The 27,848-nt window shown below is 45.4% G+C and overlaps 1 protein-coding gene across 4 annotated transcripts; it reads right to left on the bottom strand.

Moving 5' to 3' along the window:
• Positions 1-15,261: 15,261 nt before the first annotated feature.
• LOC118545425 (C-C chemokine receptor type 1) lies at positions 15,262-23,779 on the bottom strand. 4 transcript variants are annotated; one of them, XM_078078905.1, is made up of 4 exons: positions 23,434-23,779; positions 22,867-22,958; positions 21,837-22,001; positions 15,262-20,022 (listed from the first exon to the last, which is right to left on the bottom strand). In XM_078078905.1, exon 4 carries the CDS (start codon positions 19,972-19,974, stop codon positions 18,892-18,894), a length of 1,083 nt encoding a protein of 360 aa, XP_077935031.1. In that variant the 5' UTR covers positions 19,975-20,022; positions 21,837-22,001; positions 22,867-22,958; positions 23,434-23,779; the 3' UTR covers positions 15,262-18,891. The 4 variants fall into 4 exon arrangements, with proteins under 4 accessions (XP_077935031.1, XP_035963530.1, XP_035963533.1 ...); XM_036107637.2 differs by lacking the exon at positions 21,837-22,001; XM_036107640.2 differs by lacking the exons at positions 21,837-22,001; positions 22,867-22,958 and having other exon boundaries at positions 23,434-23,778.
• Positions 23,780-27,848: the final 4,069 nt, after the last annotated feature.

Genomic DNA, 27,848 nt, shown 5'->3' with positions numbered 1-27,848 from the left:
GTTAATGCAAGAGCCGAAGGCTCTGGGGTGTGTGTGTGTGTGTGTGTGTGTGTGGTGTGTATGATTCTGGAATAGCATGCCGCTGAGACTAGCAGCCCTGGGGACCAGTGACCGTGGCATGGTGACAGTGTCATGTGTTGGGAACGATGGCTGAGCACGTGTGAGTGGAAGGAGCCACAGTCTTGGAGGCCGGTGTGTGGTACCTGTACAGCGGTCTAGATGGACCCAGAGCAGCCGGGACATCCCTTCATGGACAGGCAGGTGTCCCGGGGCTGAGCCCACTGGGCTCCCACAGTGACCTGTGGGGTATCTCTAGAACAGAGATGCGGCGTGGCCAGTGTGACCCTTTCAGCTCTCTCCCAGCCTGGGTTCGGAAGAAGGACGAAAGCCTTTCAAGTCCTCAGAGTTCGTGCCTGATTCGAGGGGGAGCCTCAGACAGGAGACACTGTGTCTGAGTCTTCTTGACTATTAATGGGGGAAATGCATATGTCCCAGGTGGTGGCTCATCCTCAAAGGAGGTCAGTTATCAGTTCTGTCCTTCCCCGCATGCATCAAGGGCATGGAGCGTATTTCCCCCACCTCCACGTAGGCTGGCCCTGTGACTGCTTTGACCAAACGTGGTGGGACTTCTGGGCCCTGGGTTGCAGGTCTGGCAACTTCTGCTTTCGTCTTCCTAGAACATTCGGTCTTAGTTGCTACCTCTGGAAGCCAGTGCCCTGCTGTGAGAAGCCCAGGCTAGCCGCACAGAGAGGCCACGCGGGGGACCGACCTCCTGGTGGACAGCCAGCTCCAACTTGCCAGCTATGTGAGGGAGGCCAGTTTGGACCTTCCAGCCATCCCCGCACCCTGGCCCGTACCTCATGAAGCAGAAGAACCCCTCGGCCACCTGCAGGATCCTGACAGATAATAGTTTGGTTATTTTAAGCCACGAAGTTTTAGGGGTTTTTTGTTGTTGTTGTTTTAGCACAGTGACTGCCAACACATACTGTAAGTGGGTCAGGTGAATGAGACCGAGAACGTAAAGAAGCCTAACTGAAGAGGTCAGTAAGAGCCGCTTAAGGCTCGGTGACAGATTGTACCAGTTTACTTACGTGCAAGGGCTCAGGACACCCCTGATCTCTGTTCCCTCGTCTGCAGCTTCCCGAACCTGGGGCTCAGAGACCCACAGGTGTCAGTGCTGGGTCCAGCTGCTTCCTCGTGTAAATGAAGAAACGGGGGCCCAGGGCAGGAAAGGGAACCCCTCAGGTCACAAAGCTGTTGTTAAAGCTACACGAGGGCCAGGCCTTCTGAAGTCCCCCTTTCCTGTCTCCATATCATAATCCGAAACATCAGCCTTATTATTGACTGCCACACGCCGTGCGCTCCAGGACCTTTGAACCTCCCTGTACGCTCTATAGTCAATACCCCGCGGTCAATACCCACCTCCCAGATGAGGAAACCCAGCCTCAGACCAAGGTCACACAGTTAAGAAAGTGGAGCTGGAATTTGACCTTGGGGTTCCCAGTGCCGACAGCACCCTCCCGTCTTTTCCTATGTCACAAGAAGGGGGTGTTCAGAATTCTGATTTCACAGGGTAGCTTGGGATAACTCGGGTTCATCCGAAGCCTAACATAGCTGGCTGCGGCACATCGCTTGTGGCATTTACACACCCCTTTCACCTGTGCCCCCCCACCTTCTCTGCCTTACAACGCCATTGTGAGGTGAAATGGGAAAGTCGTTGCTACAAGATCTGTGTGATTGTCAGTAAGTGTGACCACTCTCATTAAAGCAAAGAAATCATGGAGGCTCCTCGAAAAAGAGAGAAATACCATCAGTTCCACTTCTGGGCATCTATGCCAAGAAAATGGAAACACTAACCCAAGGAGCTATCTGCACCCCCATGTTCACTGCAGCATTATTTGCAGTAGCCAAATTATGGAAGCAGCCCGAGTGTCCATCAATGGATGAGTGGATAAGGGAGATGTGGTATATACACCATAAAATATTACTCAACCATAAACAAGAATGAAATCTTGCCCTTTGTGACAATCTGGGTGGACCTAGAGGGCATTATGCTCAGTGCAATAAGTCAGGCAAAAACAAATACTGTATGATTTCACTTACGCATGGAATCTAAAAATAAATGAATAAGCAAAACAAAACAGAAACAGACTCACAGATAGAACAATCTGGTGGTTGCCAGAGGGGAGGGTTTTGGGGGGAATGGGCAAAATAAGGGAAGGGAATTAAGAGCTGTAATCTTCCAGTTATAAAATAAATTAAGGGGCGCCTGGGTGGCTCAGTCGTTAAGCGTCTGCCTTCGGCTCAGGTCATGATCCCAGGGTCCTGGGATCGAGCCCCACATCGGGCTCCCTGCTCCGCGGGAAGCCTGCTTCTCCCTCCCCCACTCCCCCTGCTTGTATTCCCTCTCTCGCTGTGTCTCTCTCTGTCAAATAAATAAATAAAATCTTTAAAAAAAAAAATAAATAAATAAAATAAAATAAAATAAATTAAGTCCCAGGGGTGTAAAGTACAGAGTAGGGAATATAATAAATACTACTGTAATAACTTTGCATGGTGACAAATGGTAGGTATACTTACTGTGATGAGCATTTCCTAATGTATGTTAATGTTGAATCACTATTTGTGCATTGGAAACTGATATAATACTGTATGTCAATTATACTTGAATTACAAATAAATACATACAAGCAACCATTTGTACATAGGAAGACCAATTTAAAAGATATACAGCAAACTGAAGAAAAATGATGAGCTACTTGGCAAATGATAAATTGGAACTCATGTTTAATTGCATTGGTTTTAAGGCAAGATTTTAAGAAGGCTCCTTCTGCTTTGCTTTTCTTCTGCTTTTTAAGTGGTAAACATAGCACATTTCAAAGAAAGAACTTATATCTCCTGTTCTGCTGAAAATTCTGGTTGGAGTATGCGATTCAAATGTTTGTGTTGGCCAAGAACTCTGACTTCCTACCAGTTCACGTGTACAGTTTCCCTGGAGGGAGGGAGGGGAAGACGGTCATGCCTCGGTGACTCTCAGGTTCCTGTCCACCATGCCCAGGCTGCTCCCTGGGCACAGGGGAACATAGAGAAGGCCAGAAGAGTTGGAGTCCCCATGAGCCACAGCCTCCAGGCTTGGTGGACTTCTCAGAAGTCCCAGCAACGCTTCTGAGTTTCCCCATTCTGGGTCACATGTGTCTCAAACCTTCTCAGTCTAGAATTCTCCAGCTGTCCCCCTGCCCTCATCAGCAGGCGGCCCCATCATTTATTTCACCAAGAAATTAGAAGCCATCAGGATAAAACACTCTTAACTTTTGCTAGAAATCCTCCCACTTCACCTGAACCTTCACCCCTCCCAGCCTTGTTCTCACCGGGCTCATGGTGAGGGCGAGTCCTGCCTGTCCCTGTCCCCTCTGCAGACTCCGCCCCATCAGCTTTGCCCCCCACCTTCCGCCTCTCCCTCTCCGGGCTCAAGCCTCTCCCATTTCATGAAGTCTTTCCCTCGATCCCTCCAGGTGCTTCCCCATCTCCTGCCCTCCTCTTCACAGCTACACTTCAAGCCACCTGTTCCCCAGCCCAGTCCAATCTGACATCTGCATTCCCAGTTTTCCGCATCCCAGAGAAGCTCATGGCCCCACACTCCCTCTGCAAGCCTCCCCCAGCCCAGCTGCTCCGCTGACCCTACACCCTGTCTGCCACTCGTGTCCTGAAATGCTCTAACTTCTTACCTAGGAAACCCTCCTAGTGTTCCTCTGACCTCTCTGACTGTTCTTTCAGGCTTCTCCCTGCCTACTTCTGGAAAGTTGTTTGCCTTGGCTTCTGGCCCTATTCTCACTTGTCACAATACCTTAGTCAGGGTCCAGCGGGGGGCCAGGAAGAAACCGTACACGAGTGAGTCAGGCTGGATGGGAGTGATAGGGAGCAGTGGGGACTGAGGCAATTGGGGAGCACGAGAGCCTTGGAAAGGTGGTGTCGGCAACTTAGCATGAGCAGATGACTGCCAAGAGCAGGGTAGGCAAACATTTTTCTAAAGGGCCAGAGAGCAAGTACTGTAGGCTGTATGGGCCACGTGTCACCTCTGTCACTGTTCTTTGTTTTAACAACCCTATATATATAAAAAAATCTTAGCTCTACAAATCATACAAACACAAGCCAAGGTCAGATTTGGTGTGCAGACTGTAGTTTGCTGAGCCCTGGTAAAGAGTGAATGCAAGCCCATGGTGGCTAGACCTTCTGATTTTCCAGAGAAGCCAGAAATCCAGTTTTTGTTTGAAATCTTTTGGTTACCAAATGCTGACATTTAGAAGATCTTCTGGGAGCGTCTGAGCATCTTGCAGCCACTGGAAATGTGTCCACCCAAAACTCAATTCATCAGTACAGCCCCCCCCGCCCACCCAGCTGGGTTCGCAGTCTCAGCAAATGGCGACACCCTCCACTAGAAACAGACACCTGGGGGTCCCTGCCCTTCACACCCGCCTCATCAGCACTGTGTTGCTGATCCTTCCTCCTAAATTCCTATCTATCTGGCTCTATCCTCAGTGCCACTTCCCTATGTCGGACCACCATCATTCCATCCCTTGGGAACCACAAACTCCTCTTGATAAAGAGTTCCCGTCTCCTGTCTTACCCTCTCTTAATCCTTTTACAACCAAAATGTCTTTCTAAAATGCAAATCTGGTCAAGGCACTCCCAAGCTTAAGACTCACTTGCTGACTGGATAAGGTCCTAACCTTCAGTTGGTCTACAAGACTTTGGTGGTCAGGCTCCTGCTGGACCCCTGGTCCCCTCTCTCTCCTGGCTCATGCCATTCCACTGTGTGCTTCTGTCTTTGTTTGCTACTTCTAGTTCCTGAAATGAGCCAAGCTCCCTCTCACTTCCAAGTCTTTGCATCTGCTGATGTGACACATCCTTCACTCCACCCCACTTACTGCCATGTTCTTCCTTAATCTCAGCTCCTGCCAGCTGGTGCCCTTTCCTTCCTTCCTTCCTTCCTTCCTTCCTTCCTTCCTTCCTTCCTTCTTTCCTTCCTTCCTTCCTCCCTTCCCTCCTTCTTTCCTTCCTTCCCTCCTCCCTTCCCTCCTTCCTTCCTCCCTTCCCTCCTTCTTTCCTCCCTTCCCTCCTTCCCTCCTTCCCTCCTTCCTTCCTGCCTTCCCTCCTTCCTGCCTTCCCTCCTTCCTCCCTCCCTCCCTTCCTTCAATATAACAGCTTTATTGATATATGACTCACAGCCATATAATTCATCCATATGAAGTATAAAGCTCAGTGGCTTTTAGTATATTCAATGTTGTGCCACCATTTCCACAATTTTAGAACATGCTTATCATCCCAAAGAGAAGCCTTGTACCTATTAGCACCTCCTTTCTCATCAACAACCCTCCACCCCTGCCCAAGCCTTAGGCAATCACTTGTCTACTTGCTGTCCCTATAGATTGGCCAATTATTCTGGACATTTAGCATAAATGGAATCATACGATAAGTAGTCTTTTGTGACTGCCTTCTTTCACCTAGCATATTTCAAGGTTTCATGTATCAGAACTTCATTTTTGATTGCTGAATAATATAGCTTTGTATAGACATACCACATTTTATTTATCAGCTCATCATCCACAATGTTAATTTTATCTGCTGTTTCCTTGTGTTCTGGTATGTAATAGTCTTTGGAAAGGAGTCTGGTTTTTTTCAGGTCCTGTAGAGTGAAGGAGAGGAGGAGCTCTGCAACTCAGATATCCTTTGCAGAGAGATCAACTCAGGGAGAAGGGGAGGTAGAGGCTTGAAAGTAGATGTGGGTAAATCCAAATCAGTCAAGGGAGGAAGGGGACCCTTGGACCCCCAGCTCAGACCCTGTACCGCACAGGTGAGATGCATCCTTCTCAGAAAGGGAGGCAGCAGGATAGAATAAGAAGCAAAGGGCTCCACACTTTTAACTAAAGGCTCCTGTCAATAACCTGAGCAGATACCTCTTCCATATGAATATTCCTGTTGCTATTGAGTTATATGGGTTCCTTGTATATTTCAGATATTAACCTCTTGTCAGTTAGATGATTTGCAAATATTTTCTCCCATTCAGTAGGTTGCCTTTTCATTTTGCTGACTACTTCTTTTGCTGTGCAGAAGCTGTTTAGTTTGATGTAGTTCCACTTGTTGATTTTTGCTTTGCTGCTTGCGCTTTTCATGTCATCCAAAACATTTTTCCAAGGTCAACGTCAAGGAACTTTTTCCCTATGTTTTCTTCTAGTGGTTTTACAGTGTCAGGTCTGACGTTTAAGTCTTTAATCCATTTCAAGTTGGTTTTTGTGAGTGGTGTAAGGTAGGGGTCCAGTTTCATTCTTTTGCACGTGAATATACAGTTTTCCCAGCACTACTTATTAAAGTATTGACTATTCTTAACTCCCTTGTCAAATATTAGTTGATCATATATATGTGGGTTTATTTCTGAGCTCTCTATTCTGTTCTATTGGTCTGTGTATCTGTTTTTTTGCCAATACCATACTGTTTTGGTTACTATTGCTCTGTAATAAAGTTTGAAATCAGTAATTGTGAAGCCTCCAGCTTTATTCTGCTTTCTCAGGATTGCTTTGGCTATTCAGGGTTTTTTATGGTTCCGTACCAATTAAAAAATTTTTTTTTCTATTTCAGTAAGCAATGCCATTGGGATTTTGATAGGGATTGCTTTGATCAATCTGTAGATGACTTTGGGCAGAATGGATATTTTAATATTAGTAATTCTTCTGATCCATGAACACAGGATATCTTTCCATTTACTTGTGTCTTTAGTTTCTTGTACTTTTCAATGTACAGATCTTTTACCTCCTTGGTTAAATTTATTCCTAAGTATTTCATTCTTTTTTGATGCTATTGTAAATGGGATTATTTCCTTGGCCTAGCCCAAAGTGTGAAGATTTCCTTCTGTGTTTTCTTCTACAAGTTTATTATTTTAGCTCTTACATCTAAGTCTATGATTCATTTTGAATTAATCTTTGTGTATAGTGTGAGGTGAGGGTCTAAGTTCATTTTTTTTTTGCATGCACATACTGTTTTATGATGAGACTTTTTTTTCCATAATGTGAATATCGATATCAGCTTAATATTCCATTTCACAAACATACTACAAACACTGGGGACCTGGGGTGTGTTTAACAACTGGCTTTCAAAATAAGTCCTGACTGTAGCATTTGCCAATTTCCCTGGTGTAAGTGCTCCAACCATGTCTGATTTCAAGGTACTGATGTTACATAACTCATCACAGAATTGGGAAGAGATCGCACAGTTGGTTCTTATGAACTGTTACAAGTTCACTTATAGCACATTATGGGGTGGGTTTTTTTGTTTCTGTTTTTGTTTGCTTCTTGTTTGTCCCCTTGTTTACCATCAATATACAAAAGGTGTCCCCCCAAAACAGGAAGAAGCAGTCTATTTTATTCACTGCTATACATGAATGCTGGCCCTCCAGGGAGTTTCTAGTTCTCCCTCATGATGAGCACAGCTGTGGACAACATCCTTGCAGTTTTTCTGTGGTCACATTTAGTGATGCCCATTATATTTACTTTCAGGACAACTCTGAGCCTTGCTTCCTGGTGAAGATAAAGAAAATTGAGTTTTGACAAAACAGAAGAAGTACGAAGCTGCTTGAACTTCTGCAATTTTATAAAGACACGTGTTCAAAATTTAAATTACGGGAGTGACCTTCTCCTTTTTTTTCTCCCTTTTGGGAACCAAGTAAAGCAAATGCTGCAGGGTGAAAGAGTTGTCTTGACAAGGCACCAGGGTGAGGTCAAGTGTGAACGCCACAGTGCCTGGGCAGCTTCCTGAAGGTGTCTCAGGCATCAGAGTAACAGGAGGAAATCACTGGAGTGTGACATTGTTTCAGAGAAAATGCACCAAGACTTCCTTCTGAGGAAAACTTGTAAGAAGTGCAAAGAAAAGAAGGGGACGCTCTGGGGCAGATGTCTTTCATAGATGATTGTTAAACACCGTTTGCCACATCCTTACCTGCATTGGGTATTTTCATTTAACGGAATGAAATAAATTCTCTCCACTGCCTAATCAGGCAAAAGAAATATCTCATTTTCATTAACATTTCTCTTGTTACTATTGTGATTAGTATTTTCATATTAATGGCTATTGAATTTCTTCTATGACCTTTCTATTTATAGCTCTGTTCATTTCATAAAACAGTTGGGTATACAGAGTAATTATATGATAGGAAAATCTCAATGGTTTTCCTATCGATTTTGTAAGATTGCCTTATGTGTTAGGGGTTTTGACCTTTGGCATCTTTGTCTTAATTTTTAGTTTTGGTGAGTTTGTTTTTGTTTTTGATTTTTGCATAGCATCTTTGTATCACATGCTTTGCATTGTGTGTCATTCTACAAGCAGGCACATTTCTCCCTCAGTAAAATACTTCTCTTTTTTGAAATTTACTTAGACTGTCTCACACCTTGTATCTCCAAGTGAATTTTAGATTTGTTAAATTAAGAACCAAGACAAAATGCTCTGGAGGTTGAACAAAAGCTACAAAGTAATTTGGTGCTGGCTTTCCAAGTCTCTGGCCAAAATCATTTCACTGGGCCTGTTTTCCCCCTGTTGAACTGACCACACCATGCAGCTCCTGTCCCATCCTGGCCCGTGGAAGGCTCCAGTGCCTGTGGGAGTAGCAGGTGCTTCTTCCAGTGGTCTATGTACCCCAGGGGTCTGGCTCAAGGAGCTTGTACTGAACGAAGGGATGAATGAATGCATGTATGAGTAGTGGCATTTGGATGAATGAATAAACACATAAATGGATAAATGAAATTTACTGGGAGACCTTCTTTTCCCCCTTCAGTGCCCTATTCCAGGGATTGTTTCTTCTTGCTTTCCTACGAGGACGGGTAGCAAAAGAGACTTACAGGGTTTCTATAATTTAACTGTGTCCAAAACTTCTGCTGATGGCTAACATCTCACAGCTCCAGGTTTCCAGGGTCCCTGTGATCCCAAAGCCTTGTCACAAGGCAAGCAAGCCCACCCACCCATGGCGGCTGGAGGATGGAAATGCTCCAGAGGGAGGGGGCAGGGTAGCAGCTGCATGAAGCTAAAGCTGGAAGGAAACTCTAGTTGAGTAAGTGCACATGGGCAGGTGCTCCCTCCCATAGGGCATGGCAAAGGGATGGGGGAACCTGAATAACCCCCTCCTTCTTCCAAGAAGAACAGTGCCCAGGAGTGGGAACAGAATGGAAGCTCCACTGGATCTCCTTAGACAGTCATGACCCTTGTTCCTTTATTGCCATCCAGGTATCAGTCTTTACACCATTTCTTAGCTCCTACCACAGAAAGTGGGAATGGGAAATGAAGGACAAATAAAGATTGGACAACTTCAGAGCAGGAAAACCCTGCTCCATCCAGATTCTTGCATGACAGAAATCTGATTGCACTGAACTATGTCTGAACAGAGTGACAGATATGGACTTAAAAATCCATTTTCTTTTTCAAAATCTTATCCAGAGAATTTCATGGTAGAAGGTGTTAGTTATTGCACTGAGTTTGGGGTGCCTCATTAAGAGGAGGAGTGAGTGTGACAGGGAGAGAAATGTAAAATCAGCCAATATCAGGGTTTCTATTTGCCCCTGCCAATACTTAGTCCTCTACATATGGAAAAAATCAAAATGTATTCCATCTTGTTGATGTTTCTCACCAACACTTAGTTAATCACCTTTTAAATTTTTACTACATTTTCACATGTTGAATAACTTACTAAATGTGGCAAATAAATAAATAAATAATAAATGTATTTTCATTATAATAGCCATCCCTTATATGGTACTATGTGACAGGTACTATTCTAAGCACTTCAAAGGCATTGACCCATTTCATCCTCATTTCTACCCTATTAGCTAGATACTACTATTATCTCCATTTCAAAGGTGGAGTCTCTGAGACATTAAGCAACTTGCCATAGTCACACATCTGATTAAAGACCTAAATAAGAAATGGAATACTATTATGCTAAGAGGAAAAAATATATAGGAAAAAATGGAAAAACATTGGTACTTAGGGGAGAGAAGGAGTTCTTAAACTACATGTAAATGGCATAAACCAGAAGACAAAATTTCATGGATTTTATTACATCAAGATTAAGAATTTCTATTCAGTGGAAGATGCTATACATAAAGTAATACAGCTGAGACAATGATAGGAGTCATTTGCAAAGTCTAAAGCATAAGAAATTAAAATCCAGAATATACAAAGAACTTCTGCAAATCAACAAGAAATGACAGCAAACCCAATTGAAAAAATGATAAAAACAAGGAATTTACAGAAGAAACCCATAGCCTAGCAAGCATATAAAGAGATATTCTAATTCATCAGTGATTGGAGAAATGTAAAATGAAACAATTGTGAGTGTCCCATTACTTAGACTAGCAAAGATTAGAAAACAGTATAACACAGTATTGGTAAGGATGTGGGGAGAGGAACTTTCAGGCACAGGGAGTAGCAATGTAGACCAAACTCTTTTATGTCTCCCTTATGATCCAACATTTCAAGTCCAAGTCTGTATGAAGATATTGCAGCTTTATTTATGAGAGCACTGAGTTGGAGGCAATCTTGGCACCCATCTCTAGGAGAGTAGATCAGTAAAACATGCAAGTTACACTCTATGGAGAACTGTGTAGCAAATGAAAGAAATGGACTGGATATTCTACATAGCAACATAGATGAACTTGCAAACCACATACTGTGTTGAAAAACGATAAACATATCATTTGCCTAAATTAAAAATTGCATATAAAAACCAAAAATACCTATTCTTAATACATAAAAAAAAAAAAATGACATAGAATTACCAACCTTTCAACTTCAGAGTATATAGCTGAAAGAATTGAAAGCAGGGTCTCGAAGTGATATTTGTGCATTTGTGTTCATAGCAGCATTATTCACAATACTTAAAGTGTGGAGGCAACTCAAGTGTCTGTCAACAAATGAATGGAGGGGTGCCTGGGCGGCTCAGTTGTTAAGTGTCTGCTTTTGGCTCAGGTCATGATCCCAGGGTCCTGGGATCAAGCCCTACGTTGGGATTCCTGCTCAGCGGGAAACCTGCTTCTCCCTCTCCCACTCCCCCTGCTTGTGTTCCCTCTCTCACTGTGTCTCTCTCTGTCAAATAAATAAATAAAATCTTTAAAAGAAATGAATGGATAAGCAAAAGAAGTCCATCCATACAGGGAAATATTATTCAGCCTTAAAAAGGAAGGAAATTCTGACCCAGGCTACAACATGGATGAATTTGAGGACATTATGCTGAGTGAAGTAGCCAATCACAAAAAAGACAAAATACAGCACGATTCCAGATATATGAGGGTTTGGAGGTAGGGAGGAATAGGATGCTGTTGTTTAATGGGTTTGGAGTTTCATTTTTACAAAATGAAAAGAGTTCTGGAGATGGATGGTAGTGATGGCTAACACAACATTAAGAATGTATTTAATACCAGGGAACTGTACACTTAAAAATGGTTAAGATGGTAAGTTTTATGTGTATTTTACCACAATTTTTTAAATGGGGAAGAAAAGAAAATGATACATACTAAAAACTTTACCACCAGACCTACCTTATAAGGAATACTAAAAGAAGTTCTTTTGGTGAAGTAAAAGAATGCTAATTGACATCATAAAAACATAAAAAGGTAACATAAATTTCATGGTAATGGTAAAGATATAGTTAGATTCTGCAATATGGTAATAGTGGTGCATAACTCCCCTACAACTCTAGTTTAAAAGTTAAAAAAAAGTGTAGGGAAAAAAACTATAACTACAATAATTTGTTATTAGTTATACAATATAAAAAACATGTAAATTCATGTAAATTGTAACAGCAATAACCTATAATGTGAGGGGGAGGAGAAGTAAAAGTGCAATGTTTATGAATTCTATTGAAGTTAAGTTGTCATCAGTTTAAAATGGGGTGTTATTAGGTTAAGATGTTTTATGTAAGCCTTATGGTAATCACTAGGGAAAATCCTAAAGTAATTACACAAAAGAACACGATAAAGAAATCAAAGATACTGATACTCAAGGACATCAAACCACAAAAAAAGACAGCAGTATAAGAAACAAGGAACAATGGATCTATAAAAAAAACCCAGAAAACAAAGTGGCAATAGCAAGTCCTTACCTATCAATAATTAAACATAAATGGATTAAATTCTCCAATTAAGAGACATAGAATGGCTGAATGTATAAAAAAAAGGATCGAACAATATACAGCCTGCAAGAAACTCACTTTAGCCTTAAAGACATTCACAGACTGAGAGTAAAGGCACAGAAAAAGACATTCAAACAAATGGTAACCAAAAAAAAAAAAAAAAAGGCAGGAGTAGCTATCCTTCTATCACACAAAATAGATCTTAAATTAAAAATGTCAAAAAGAGACAAGAAGGTCATTATATAATTACAAAGCGGTCAATACATCAATAAGATAAAACAATTGTACATATTTATGTGCCCAACATCAGAACACCTAATTATGTAAAGCAAACATTAACAGAGCTAAAAGGAGAAATAAACAGGAATACAGTAATAGTTGGGGATTTTGTTGCCCTACCCTGAACAATGGGTAGATCATCCAGACAGAATCAATAAGGAAACAGCAGACTTGAACGACACTGTAGACCAAATGGACCTAACAGACATATACAGGACATTCCATCCAGCAACAACAGAATACAAGTGTATATGAAACATTTTCCAGGACAGACCATATGTTAGGACACAAACAAGTCTTAGCAAATGAGAGAAGATTGAAATCATACCAAATATTTTCTCTGACCACAATGGCACAGAACTAGAAATCAGCAACAAGAGGAAAACTGCAAAATTCACAAACATATGGAAATTAAATAGCACTGTCCTGAACATCCGATGGATCAAGGAAGAAATTAAAGGGAGAAATATAAAAGTTTCCTGAGACAAAAATGAAAACAACGTACCAGAACTTATTGGATATTACACATAAAAGGATGAAACAGAATCTCTATCTTACACCACTCACAAAAATTAACTCAAAATGGATTAAAGACTTAAATATAAGACCTGAACCATGGAACAGAAAACACTGGAATAAAGCTTTTTGACATGGGTCTTGGTAATGATTTTTTTTAATATGATACCTAAGCATAAGCAACAAAATAAAAAATAAACAAGTGGGTCCACAGCAAACTAAAAAAAGATTCTGCACAGCAAAAGAAACCATCAACAAAGTGAAAAGACAAGCTACAGAATGGAAAAAAATATTTGCAAACCATATGTCTGATAAGGGGTTACTATCCAAAATCTATAAAGAACTCATGGAACTCAATCACAAACAAAACAAAACAAAACAAGACAAAAACAAAAACAACCCAATTAAAAAATGGGCAAAGTACTTGAATAGATATTTCTCCAAAACAGATGTATGCGAGGCCAACAGGTGTATGAAAAGATGTTCAACATTACTAGTCATCAGGGAGATGCAAATTAAAATAACAATGGGATATCACCTCCCACCTGTTTTAAAAACCATCATCAAAATGACAAGAGATAACAAATGCTAGTGTGGATATGGAGAGAAGACAACATTTGTGTACTGTTGGGATTGTAAATGGGAACAGCCACTATGGAAAACATTATGGGAATTTCCTCAAAAAATTAAAATGGAACTGTCATATGATCCAGCAATTCCACTTCTCGGAATATATCCAAAGGAAATGAAAACACTAGCTCAAAAAGATATCCACACCTCCATGGTCATAGCAGCATTATTTATAATGGCCAAGGCATGGAAACAACCTAAGTGTCCATCAGTGGATGAATGGATCAAGAATTGTGATATATATATATTTCAGCCATTAAAAACAAGGAAATCCTACCATGTGTGACAACAAGGATAGACCTTGAAGGCATCACAATAAGTGAAATAAGTCAGACAGAGAAAGATAGATACTGTATGATCTCACCTATATGTGGTATCTAAAAACAACAGCAACAACAAATTCATGGAAAAAGAGATGAGACTTGTGGTCACCAGAGGCAGAGGGTGGAGAAGAGGGAATCGGAGGAAGGGGGTCAAAAAGTACAAACTTGCAGTTAAAGGGTTAATGAGTCCTAGGGATGTGATGTATGACATAATGACCACAGATAACACTACTGTAGGATATATAGGAAAGGTGTTAAGAGAGTAGATCCTAAGAGTTCTCATCACAAGGAGAAAATTTTTCCCTCTTTTCTTCTTCTTTTTTTTAAATTGTATCTGTATGAGAGGGTAGATGTTGGCTGAACCTATTGTGGTCATCATCTCACAATATACATAAATCAAACCATCATGCTGTGTGCCTTAAACATATACAGTGATTATATATCAATTATTTCTCAATAAAACTGGGGGAAAAAAACCATTAGAATGGGACTTCTGCTTTGGGTCATTCCATTTTCTTTACTCATCTGTTGATGGAGACTTCTGTTGTTTCCATGCCTTGGCTATTGTGAATAATGCTGCAGGGAACAGGGGAATACAGATGTCTCTTTGAGATAAGGATTTTGTTTCCTTTGGATATATATCCAGAAGTGGAATTGCTGGATCATATGGTAGCTCTATTTTTAATTTCTCGAGGAACCTTCATACTGTTTTTTATAGTGGCTCTACCAACTGACATTCCCACCAACAGTACACAGGGTTCCCTTTTTCCCACATCCTCACCAACACTTGTTATCTCTTGTCTTTTTGATAATAGACATTCTAATGGGTGTGAGGTGATATTTTACTGTGGTTTTGACTTGCATTTCCCTGATGATGATGTTCCCTGAGTGATGTTGAGCACCTTTTCATGTACCTGTTGGCTATTTGTATGTCTTCTTTGGAAAAATGTCTATTCAGGTTCTTTGCTTATTTTTAAATTGGGTCATTTGGTTTTTTACTTTTGAGTTGTATGAGTTCCTTGTATATGTGGGATATTAACCCCTTACGGATATGTGGTTTACAAATATTTTCTCCCACTCCATAGGTGGCCTTTTCATTTTGTTGATGCTTTCTTGTGCTGTGCAGAACCTAGTATCTTATGTGCCAAAAAGTAAGAAAGGATTCAAAAACTGGTAGAAAGAACCGCAAAAGGACATAGGATCCAGCTTGAAGGGCTCCCACTAGATAAATCTGGGACAATTTGTGCATCAAAGCAGTAAAGATAATATCAGATTCTATCCCATTAAGTAAAAAGGGAATCTATGAGGTCATGATGATATAAATAAATAAATGAATAAATACATAAGTGAAGGAGAAAAGATGCTTTTATTATACAGTGAAATGCCCACTAATAATGGGCACTTATAAATTCATAAGTACAATATACTTTACAGTGGAGAAACCTGGTGGAGACTTTCTAAAGCAAGCGATAAAGTTTAACATCGTTTGTGATGGGACAGGTTGGCACCAAATGCCTCCCCACATGATGCACTGAGAACAACACAGCATCACTTCTGTGAGATTCCTGCTCTAGTTGCATAACCTGACCCTAATCATCAGGAAACATCAGGAAACCCACAACAAGGAACCATCTGCCAGGTAACCGTGGCATTCAAGATGTTGAGGTCAGGAAGCACAAGAAAAGTCTGAAGAAGTGTTCCTGATTGAAGGAAGGCATCACAACTAAGTAAACGATTCTAGGTCTTGGGACTATGAAGGACATTATTTGCAGAGTGGGCTAAATTGGAAAGAAGGCTACAGATAACCTGGTGATATTGTGTCAGTTAGTTTCTGCTTGGATTATATGGGAGAGCATCCTTGTTGCTAGTAAAATCATTCTGAACTACAAAAGGCTGATGAGACATCATATTTGCACCCTGCTCTCAAGTGGTCCTGGAGAAAAATAGTACATTTATAACTATCTGTCTGCCTGTCTATCTTTTGAGACAGAAAGGGAGGGAGAGAGAGAATGATGAATTAGAGCAAATGTGGTAAGATGCTGACAGCTGGGGAATCTAGATGAGATATGGAAGTTCTTTGCACTCTTCTGGCAACCTTTCTGAAGGATGAAATGCTAGAACCAGCAATAACAAGGAGGCGTGGCGTGGCTCGCATACACAGGAGCAAGGAGCGGAGCTGGAGGCAGGAAGGCAGCTCAGGAAGGGCTGGAGGTATAACTGAGGAAAGGCTGGAGTAACTGAGGAGAGGCATTGTCAGGGGGCATCAGATCTCTTATCTGATAGACTTGGAGGAAGATCACCCAAGAAACAGACTTAACTACGGAAAACACACTGCTGGGGAGGATGGTTGGGGGATGGATGAAATAAGTGATGGGGGATGAAGGAGGGCACTTGTTGGGATGAGCACTGGGTGCTGTATGAAGGTATGGAATCACTCTATCGTACACCTGAAACTAATATTACACTGTATGTTAACTGACTGGAATTAAAATAAAAACTTAATAACCCACTTTCCTTGCTTTGCTTCATTTAATCTTCAGGTTAAATCTGCCCCACAGGGGTAGATACTTGTCTTATCCTCACTTTATAAAGAAACTGGGGGCTCAGAGATTCATCCATTCAACCAGCATTTACTAAGTGCTTACTGCAGTCCAGTTTTACCATGGCTACACAAAAAATGTTAAATGTGATTGCAGATGTGTGTGTGTGATGCACACAGGAAGGAGATGCACAGCAACATTAGTGTGCTAAGAGAGGCTGCATGAGGGTAGCGGCTAGTGACTACAAATGCTTCCAGTTTCTTCTTTGGCCTTTTTATCTGTTTTCAGTTTTTTGTGTTTTTTTTTTACAGTGAACATTATTGCCTTTGTGACAAGTTAAAACATAAGCATTATTTCAAAAATGGACCTGGAGGACATTATAATGACAATCTTTCTCATTGGGATATTTTTGGGGATCAAAGTGTTTCTTGATGCAGTCTTATTTGACCAAAGTGGTAGACAAATGCTTCTTAATTCCGTTATGCCTTTTCGCCACACCGCAGAGACGAACTGGCAGGTTTTCGAGTGGAAAGCTGACTTCCCCCTTGACTCCCAAAGTCTGGATTTGTCGCCATGTTCTGTGTGGAAACGTAAGCCCAGGGCAGTGTGACCGCCTCCTTCCCCAGACAAAAACTGTCCAAACCTTCATGATACCAGCCTCTTTACACAAAGAAAGCGTGCACACATAGTAGGTCCCTGACTGAAGGGGAGGGTGGCTGGATAAAAGCACAATTCTAGGGTCCAAAAAGAGAACAGTCAGCCCAATGATGTCACTATGTGTAAGATGGGACACCCACTCACTAAGGGTACTTTCTGACTGATGGGGTCCTTCCTCCCCTTTGCTGCCCAGGGCCACGGGCTCCAATGCAGCTCCATCCATCCCGCCTGGGGTCTCCGTGCGTCCCTATGCCTGCGTGCCTCCCAGGGCTCAGAGAACTCAGAGAAGTTGACACTGGTCACTGCTAGATTGAATTGATTTGTGCAAGCAATAATGGGGAAATGGGTAGAATAAATGAGGCTGTAATTCAGCACAGCCTTCAGAAACAGTGCTTTAATATGATTTATTCACCTGGGAAAGAGACCCCAACATACTGCTACTCAAAAACAAAAACAACAAGAGTACAGTCGAAGTCCATCTTTGTCATCGTTGTAAATACACACAGAAGAAAACAAACACCAAACTAAAAGAGAATACATAGAAGAGCGCACAGTCGTTGTCTTTGGGTAGTGAGAATTGGGTGCTTTGGGTGTTCTCTTTTTCCCTTTGAGTTTTTAAGCTGTGTTTTTGTTATTGGGAAAATGATTTTTAAAGAAATACACATCCTAGGGAAAAGGGAAGAAAGACATGATGACCAGGAGGTCCCTGGTGAGAGATCAAGTGTTAAGGACATTTAGGGGAAATATGTTTCTTTTAATTAAGGGTCCTCTCAACCTTCCACATTAAGGTGGGTGAGTCCCCACCTCACCCCCCCTCCCTCTCAGCCTCAGACACTGTCAGCTTGCACACCAGGTCATTTTTCCTGCGGATGGGTCCAACATAACAGCCAGAACTCTGATCCTTAAAACCAGAAGGCTTCGGTGGGGAAGCAGAACAGGGACATAGACCCTGTCTCCTTTTGCCTGATATTAATTTCTGCAATAAAGCCATCAGAATGTACTCCCGCCTCATCCAACTTACAAGCAAGGAAGATTCTGGAAAATACTCAGAAAGAAGAAACTGGTAAATGGAAATAAAGACTCCCTCCCCTCTGCAGCTATTTCAAGAAATCAAACGTATTATTCGCCCGATCTGTGTCTAGCCCACCACCTGAATTGTTTTGATTTTTGCAAATATAAAAATTCTCCCCAAGGGCTTTCTCCGTTCCACTGCCAAGGGCAGTTCCCCAATCCTATTTCGCACTAGGGCTCGAGTTGTTCCATCATAGAGTTCTCGGTTCCTCAGGGTTTCCAAGAGCCTAAACCCTGCAGTGGGGGTGGGGGTGGGGGAGTGGGGGGGAGGTGAGGTTGGGGAGGAGACTGCTGGCTCCTGACTGGCTCCCCGCTCAGAGTGGAGTCAGCAGGAAATCACTACTTCCAAGTTCACTAATGGTGGGGGCAGGGGCGGGGGCCCCCCGGGAGGCTCGGTGGTTCTATTTACAAATGGTAATGCTCCCAAGTCTGAACTCCCCTTTGGGCCCAAGCTCTTCCCTGGCACCCTCCATCCCGGTCTTCTGGAATGTCCCATTCCACTCCTTCACCTCCTTTCTACCACGGAGGAGTTCTTGGAGAGGACTCAATCGCCGCGGAAGTGATTTAGTCTAGACTGCCATTAAACTTCCGCACCCCCACGCGTCTGCAATTCCGTGCTGCGCCAGGTGTCCCAACGTGCCTCGGCTTGGGTCAGCGTGCCGGGCAGGTCGCCCTTGCTGGGTCCCGGACCGGCCTCCAGGGGCCCGAGTCAGAACCCAGCGGAGAGTTCATGCTCCGCCGTGGAGGGGGACACGGAGCTAGCCCTCTCGAGCCTGTCGGTGGAGAGGAAGGGGAGCGCTTTCAGCAGGCGCACGGACAGCAGCCGGCGGAACAGCTGGCGCAGGTACCTGCGGAACCTCTCCCCGACGAAGGCGTAGATGACGGGGTTGACGCAGCAGTGCGTGTAAGCGATCACCTCCGTCACCTGCATGGCCAGGTCCAGCTGTTTGCTCTGCCTGCACTCATCGGTGAAGAGGCTGTCTTGGAAAGCAGAGACCAGCACTGCCAGGTTGTAAGGGGTCCAGAAGAGAAAGAAGACGATCATGATGACAAAGATCAGACGGACGGCTTTGGCTTTCTTCTCGTTGGGTCGTTTGAGCAGAATCCGTATGATCTCTGTGTAGCAGATGATCATGACCAACAGAGGCAGAACCAGCCCCAACATGTTCAGTTTCAGAGCCTGGAACTGTTTCCAGGCTTTGAGGCTTCCGTGAGGGAAGTGGAGGCTGCAGGTGCTATGGGAGAACTCCTGCTGGATCTTGGAAAAGTAGAAGCCTGGGATGGAGGCCAAGATGGCCAGGCCCCAGGCGCCAATGCTGGTGATGATCCCAAAGATGACAGTCCGAACCCGCAGGGCAAACACAGCATGGACGATGGCCAGGTATCTGTCGAAGGTCAGCAGGATGATGAAAAAGATCTCACTATACAAGCCTGTGTAATAAAGCCCCGAGAGCAACTTACAGGTGCCATCACTGAAAATCCAGTCATCCTTTAGCTTGTAGTCAATCCAGAAGGGCAGCGTGAAGAGGAAGAGCAGGTCTGAAATGGCCAGATTGAGGAGGTAGATGCTGGTCATGCTCTTGAGCCTCTTGTACTGCATGAGGACCAGGAGCACCAGGATGTTGCCCACCAGGCCAATGATGAACACCAGGGAGTACAAGGGGGGCAGCAGCTGAGCTCCAAAGGCCCTCACCTCTCCCTTCTGGCATGGGGTTATGCCCTCATAGTCATATTCTGTTGTCATGTCATAGTCCTTTGTGGGGGCTGAGGTTGCCATCCTGGCTTCTTGCATGAGTCAAGGAAGATGGTTTCTGTGTACTTTGCCGGGAAAGGCAGTGGGCTGCGGACAACAAAGATGAGGCAGTGATTATAGGTCCTCAACCACCTGACAACTGTCTGCCGAGTACCGACTGTGTACCAGGCCCTGGGACGCAACCTTGAGCAAGGGAGATCTGGGTCCTCTCTGCCCTCATGGACCCTGTAGTCTAACAGAGGGCATAGGCAGTAAGCATATGAGCCCACCGATCGTTAAGTCAATTACTTTGGCACAGACGGAGGGAGACCTCGCCACACTGCTCCGAACCAGTCCTGCCCACGGTCTTCGCATTGGACTTAGTGCTAGACAACTTCCCCCGCCCCCCCCGCCACAGAGGGGGTGCCACTGTTGTTCCCCAGTTTAGAGGTGATGATGCGGGAGTTTGAAATGGTAAGGACACATATCTTTGAGAATGAGAGCTGGAGTTTCTTTTCACGTGCATCCCTGCCGCCAATAACGGAGCAACGATTTTGCACTGTGGGGTCTCCAGAAGGAAGCTGAGAGTCCAAAACTTACAAATGGATCTTCAGGGCTAGGGAGGCTAAAAAGGTTCTTAGCCAGGGATGACGGAGCATGGTGGGGGCACATGTAAATGTGTAGGGTTATTTTATTTTATTTTATTTTTTGGTTGCCATAGAGACTAGGGGATGCTACTGTCCGGTCATTCAGTAGGCAGGGCCAAGGATGTCCTGTAATGCAAAAATTATCTTACCCCAAAGACCCATAGTGCTGTCATAGTGAAATTCTAGAAGGCTAGCCCCATCCCTTAGTAGATGAGGACCCTGAGGGCACCAGAGTGGGTCAGCTTGGCTCATGCCATACACGTGGATCTACAGGTCACTCAGTAGACCTCCCGTGAGGGCCATGAGGAGGATTCAGAGGACAGTACAGTCTGGGAGGAGTGGGGTGACCTGATGGGAAGAAGAAGGGATGGGGGGGAAGGGGAAGAGCTCGGGACAGCCTCAAGCCATGAGGTATCGTGAAGCAACCAGGCGGTAGCTGGAGTTCTGCTGAAATATGCTCTTAGATATTTTTAACCAGGGTTCCCTTGAAACAAAGAAAAACAAAAAACAACCACTAGAGAGCTTGCCTTCAGAGGACTTCCCCAGCCCCCCATTTTCAGCGCTCCTTTTCAATCCTTTCCACTTACTACAGACACCTCCCCGAAGGGAGCATGGGCTTTCGTGCAATCTACCAGCTGTGTGACTATGGATGAGTTAACCTACCTCTCTGAGCCTCAGTTCCTCATCTGTAATGTGAGAAAGTAACGCCTTGCAGGGCTACGTAATGTATGAGAAAAACCACCCCCTAGTACCTGCTGGGCCCTCAGTAAATATTGGGGTTCCTCCTTCCCTGCACTGACCCTTCTCTGAGGCCAGTCCCCGGCTCTGATCCTATTCTGGCTGATGTACCTGCTCCCCCAAGTCCCCCCACCAGTTCTTTCTATAGTTAATCTGGAAAACGAATTCTGCTCGACAGTGGTGGACCGGGACAGTCCCTTCCACGCGAACTGCACTTGGAAATTTTCAGTAGGTTGCCGCCAGTTGGAAAAGTAGCCGGTACCTACATCATAATTCCCACCCTGAATCTGGAGTCTCTAGCACTCTTCCTTCTAAATTGCTTAATGAATGTTTCCTTCCTACAAAATTCACATTTCTGCAGTGGCCATTGGAAAGTAAGGCACCCGGGGTGGGGGAGGGGGGCAATGTCATACACCCTGGCTGGGGGACTGTCATTTCCAGTCAAATCCATCCCTATGGCTGACTCCTCCAGCTCTGGACTTGCCTCTAGCCCCCCAGCCCTCCTTCTGGAGGAACCCAGGCTGGCAGTTACTTAACCAAACTGTGTGGACAATTTCTGATTTCCGCTGCTACTGTCGGTGTGGACGGGTCGGCTTGGCAGACAGCATTTTTGGATGGGCTGGCAGGTTTATAGCAGAAGCTCCAAGCAGCTTAGAAGCACAAAGAGCAACTGGTGCATGACTGAGCCCAGGAGGCCGGTTTCTGGGGAATTTTGGCAAAGGTGAAGACAAACTGAGTCAGCATTGCTCGCGCCATTTGAACAGAGAATCGCCTTCACCAGCCCCCTCCCCCCATCCACCTCCAACTCCACTGACTATTTTGCCAACTTGCCAGGCACCACCTAACAACTCTGGGAGAGAGATGGCCTGGTGTGGGGCCATGGAGGGAGACAGAAGGACCCTGTTGCCACCTAGCCCCGCTGAAATCTGCTGCAAAGCCTGCCCCAAGGGCATAGGTCAGCTGGAGCCCTGGCGCCCCCCAGAACCTTGCAGTGGCAGCGTCCTCTAGCCTGGGAGTTGGTGAAGTCTTTGAGCGGAAAAAGCACAGTCTGCAGTGATAAGACACCCAAGCCTGGTGGTGTACAGGGGGCCGGTTCATCCTGGTTCATAGAGACCAATCCTGTGCATCTCTCCCCAACTCTGCATTCCGCTGGTAGGTAGGTTGAAATCAACCATAGTGCGGATATTTACACCATAGAAATCTACAAACATGAGAAATCAGGGCTCTTTTTTTTTTTTTCAAGAGAGCCAGTTGTTAAACATTTATTGGCCCTTCACTCCCCACAGTCTGCATAGCCTAGAGCTGTCCTGCTAGTCAGAGTGGGGACTCAAGGGTGAGAAAGTGATAACACAGCCTGGTGACAAGCTATGCAAACTTCTGAGAGTTTCTAACTCTGAAAATCTGGGCCACTCCAGAGTTTATGAGGAACAGTTGAAACAGAGACCTCCAAGTAGCCCCCATGCCCCTCTCTCTTCAGAGCAAATTCTGACCTGCCTCTTTGTTAGTAGAACAGAATGGTTGCATCCCAAGAGGACATCTCCCTGCCTTCGGGAGGGTAAAATCCTACCTCCTCCAAAGACAAATCATCAGGCCTGATTGTAAGGCTCTTCGGTTCTAGTCTTCTCAAGAAATTGGTCCAGTATCAAATCATCCTGGCATCTGCAACATTTTTTCTAATTAATATTTCCCTTTTGCTATAATTTCTTCATACACCATGTTTGGTTTTTGTTTACACAGGGCAGTTTAGCAAGTGATTTCCTCTTGAATGGTTTTTCACAGAGATCCTCTTGTTTCTTAACTGACTTTAGAAAGGCTGATTTTCTCAATCAGTCACCAACAACCATTCAGGAAAGCTTCCCCTCTTTAGCAAAAAAACCCATTTTACATCTGAGCACCCAGTCTTATAAATTCACCCCTTGTCAGTATTGCTATACAATTAATTACCTTACAGATGCATCGATGGGCTACTTAAGTGTTTGCTTGGGCCTTGAAGAATTCCTCACCTTTGAGGAGACAGACAGGTAAAGAATGTCCTGCAACACGAGGACCACAGTCCCACCTGGCTGCGTGCATGTCTGCAAACCAGCTTGCCCTCACAGTAACCAACAAGACAGAAAAGACAAGTGCCACTTACTCTGGTCCCTAGGGATTTTGTCCACGAAGTCTTTGTTTCTGGAGCTTTTAGAATCTTTATGAATTCAAGGTTCAACGTCCTGATTGAGCAGGAAATCCTCAGCTTCCTGTGTGATGATTGAGGACTCCAGGGTTCACAGTCTTTCAGAATGACAAGAAGGGGACAAAGTTCTTCGTTTTGTATCTAGTTGGGTGTCCGTGAGTGGCCACAACACCCGCCAGTGGCTGTTCCTCGAGGCTGGGTTTGCTCGAAGGATTTTCTCTGCTCACTCAGCTGTGCTTCTCCCTGGGGAGCTCTGCCTTAAGGGGACTGGGGTGGGTGGGGTTGGGTGGAGTTGAGTGGGGGAGAGGTGGTATGAGGTGTTCCCAGAATTTGTGAAGCAACTGAAGGCTGAGATTATGCGTGTGTGTTGAGGGTTGAGGGAAGGCGGGGCATGGAGGTCTCGTGGTCACTGAGTAGCCTTTTTTTCTTAAAGCTTGCAAATGGAAGGGTTTAAACCAGAACCCCAGATCCTGTTCCTCAAAATGAGCTGGCTGATAGCCCAAGAGAGGCGACATTTTCTCTTTGGCGCCTCCTAAGTCCTACACCTCTGACCGTTTGCTGTCTCTCTCTGCACCCCATTCTCTGCCGCACCAAACGCCACTGAACAGTTTCACCTCAAGGAACCTCCAGCCTGGAGTGAGCCCAGGTCTCTGGGTTGGGTTTCAGCCATTCCTTTCTTTCTTTTTTTAAATTTTTTATTGTTATGTTAATCACCATACATTACATTATTAGTTTTTGATGTAGTGTTCCATGATTCATTGTTTGTGCATAACACCCAGTGCTCCATGCAGAACGTGCCCTCCTTAATACCCATCACCAGGCTAACCCATCCTCTCACCCCCCTTCCCTCTAGAACCCTCAGTTTGTTTTTCAGAGTCCGTCGTCTCTCATGGTTCGTCTCCCCCTCCGATTTCCCCCCCTTCATTCTTCCCCTCCTGCTATCTTCTTCTTCTTTTTTTTTTTTTTTAACATATAATGTATTATTTGTTTCAGGGGTACAGATCTACGATTCAACAGTCTTACACAATTCACAGCACTCACCATAGCACATACCCTCTCCAATGTCCATCACCCAGCCACCCCATCCCTCCACCACTCCAGCCATTCCTTTCTGATCGCAGGTTCCTGTTTTATGCTCTGGTCCAACCAGGGGCCATGGCCGAATCCCAGCTCTGTCCTGGAGATAAGAGCAGATCACTCTGCCTTCATAAGTCTGGGCTCCCACTCCAACAAATGAGAATGCTGAACACTTTTTTTTTTTTTAAGATTTTATTTATTTGACAGAGAGAGACACAGCGAGAGAGGGAACACAAGCAGGGGGAGCGGGAGAGGGAGAAACAGGCTTCCTGCGGAGCAGGGAGCCCGACGCGGGGCTCGATCCCAGGACCCTGGGATCATGACCTGAGCCGAAGGCAGACGCCCAACGACTGAGCCACCCAGGCGCCCCATAGAATGCTGAACACTTCCGCTCGTATGCCCAAGGTCAGCTTGTAGGTGAAGGGCATCACAGAGCGCCTGGCCCAAGGGAAATTGTCTGATAAAGGATGCTTCCTGTGATTCTCCCCACGGCCGCCCACACCTGCTCTGCCACTTGCGTACCCCTCGGATTCCACTTCTTTTCCATAACGTGGGACCCCGCTAGTCTTCTTCACAGATGGTGCAAAGCACCGTTTCAGAAAGGAATGCCCATGTGCTTTGGAAACGTCACTTGTGCCTTCAAGGCTGTTTCCTCACCCGTAAAATGAAGACTTTAGACAAGGTCTTCAAAGGAACATCCCGTGAGTTTTCTGGGCTCGGGTCTCCACAGAGAGATGGGGGAAGAGGGAGGCCAAAGGTGACCAGACCAACAAAGAGGGATACGGGCCTAAGAAGTTGCTGCTTTTATGCAGAGAGCAGGGCGCGAGGAGAGCGCTGTGATGAGCCCGGCAAATCAGATGGTCCTGCCTCACGTCCTGGGTCCACCTCTTGGTAAATTTGGGTGTATTACTTACGCTTTTGATCGTCTCCTTCCTCTTCTGTAAAACGACGCTAATGATGCCAGCTTTATAGAGGATTAAATGAAGATATGTACATGCCTATGAATGAATGATTTGGTGGAGTGCTTGAGACGTTATCGATGCCTGTCTTAATTTGGGTTTCCCCGTCAGGGGTAAACCCTGGAGGGGAATGCAGATGCAAGTAGTGTATTTACAGGCGATCCCAGGAAGCACTGCAGGGGAGGGGAAAGTGGGCCAGGGAAGGGAATGTGGTGATGAGGGGAGCATTGTAGAAGGCAAGTGGCACCCAGGCCTACTGGGGAGCTCAGGGAGCCCCCCCGAGACACCCCCACTGTGGGGCCAGAGGTGAGGAGACCGGGCATGTATCTATCAAATCTCTACCTGCCCACCATCGGCGGCGGGCTGCTTCTCGCTGGTTTGTGTCACTGAATATCATCCCCAGGAGATCCTTCTCCACCAGCGCGCAGGGCTGGCCATTCAGGCAGTGGCCGTAGCCCTAGATGTAGTGGGGACAGGTGGAAGTATCAGTAAAGCGCATACCCCAAGATTCTAACCTTGACTTCACCTAGGTCTCTGATTCCTTCATTTGGCACCCCCTTAATTTGTGTCAACCCCTGACCTAGCCTGCTGACCCTCTGCTTTCATCTCTCACGCTTCCATTGTGTGGAATTTTGACATCTGATGCTGACCTGGCCGTTCCTGCCGCTCCCTTCCTGTCTCAACCTCAGTATCCCAGGAATCTCATGCTTTGTTTAATCAAGACAGGGCAAGGCCAGGCTCCTTGACCGCGTGGAGCCTGGTTCTCATGGAGGCTCACCCTTCAGGTTCAAGTGCTACACCTGTAGGTGAATTTCCAAGAGGGAATAGCAGTGCCAGGACCACGGAGCTCTCTCTGCTGCCCAACGTGTCGTCTTCTCTCCCCTCTGTTCTGCTTGGCTGCCCCACTGTGCTGGGTCATGTCCCAGTGCCAACGAGGGTGTTGGGCACACCCATGACCCTTCTCGTCCTGCCTGAGTCATCCAAGACGTCACCTCCTCCCTGAAGCCTTCCCATTTTGCAGCAAGAAGTCATCCAGAAGGGGCAGATGCTCGAGCTCTGAGAGTTTTATGTTTTTTTGGGGGGGGGTGGAGGTCCCTTTATTTACACCTAATTGCATATGTTGGATACTTTTGACAATAAACAGCAAGGCAGTCCCCTCAAAATAGCTCAAAAAAAAAATTAAAAAAAGAATAGAAACTATTCTTTTCTCACAAACCTAGATCTTAGCTCTGATTTGTTATTAGTCTCTAACATTCCCTTGTAACAATTGTCAATGATTTCACAATCCACACGTCTCTGTCTGCAGCCCGATGCCCTCACACTTAGGGGCTAAACATCACGATGACATTGTGGTGTGAATCTGTGGGTCTCATGGGTGTCCCCTTGTGGCAGTAGGTGCTGGTGCTCCATGGGGGTGCCCCAGTTTTCCACACGGCCTCCCGTCCTCTGGCTTCCTTGCATGGGGGGAGGGGGGGTCTCAGGCATATGCAGGGACTGCTGAGCGTCTTCAGGCACAACATCAGAAGTTACCTGATGTCTCCTCGGCAGGCACCTGCCAGTCACAGCAAGTCACAGAGCCCAGCCGCCAACCAAGGAGTCGGGGAATGGAAGGACTGTTTCAGCTGGAGTCGTCGGGTCACGCTGTAGAAGGCCGTGTGTGCCCCAGAACCAGGAGGGCCTGGAAGCCCTGTTTTACCTTCCTCCGAAGTGCGGGTTTCCTCTAGCTCTGGGGCCAACGGGTTCCTTGAACTCCTCCCCCCTCGGCCATGTCTTCCACGTTCCCCAGCCGCTCACCCCCGTGATCCTAACTCCTGGCTCTCACCATCACACCATCCGCGGCCCTTCATACCTCGGTCCCCAGCAGCCCAGCCTCTGACCCCACTCCCATCTTTCCTCCCTCCTGCCACTCGGCTCCCGTGGTTCCTGGACCCCAGTGCGTTGTCAGCTTTCCACAGACCGTCCGCCACCTCCTGTCCTTGCTGTCCATCATTATAGTCCCTCCCTCCCATCCTGTCCTGGGCTCCTTTCTGACCCTGTGGTGTCCGCCCAGCAAAATCCAGGCCCCGGGCAGAGCCAGCTCCGCAACCCCACCCACAAAGTTGAACGCGGCCGGAGGGAACCCCGCAGGCATCCTGCCCGGGACGTGCTAAAGGAATGACCGGCCCCATGGGAGGGTCCACGGTCACCCGTGGACAGTATGGTGGCGCTATGACTTTCTGACGTGCTCAGACCAGCTCTGCTCCCGGCCCGGAGAGGGCTGCTGGTGTCCCCTCCAGGCATCATGACCTCTACCAGAAGACAGGGCGGTCTCTTCCTTTTGTCAATTTAGAAGAGAAA

Source organism: Halichoerus grypus, chromosome 1, assembly GCF_964656455.1.
Source record: "Halichoerus grypus chromosome 1, mHalGry1.hap1.1, whole genome shotgun sequence".
Taxonomy (NCBI): Eukaryota; Metazoa; Chordata; class Mammalia; order Carnivora; family Phocidae; genus Halichoerus; species Halichoerus grypus.
Note: the sequence above shows the minus strand (reverse complement) of the source record. Positions and strands in the feature narration are given on the sequence as shown.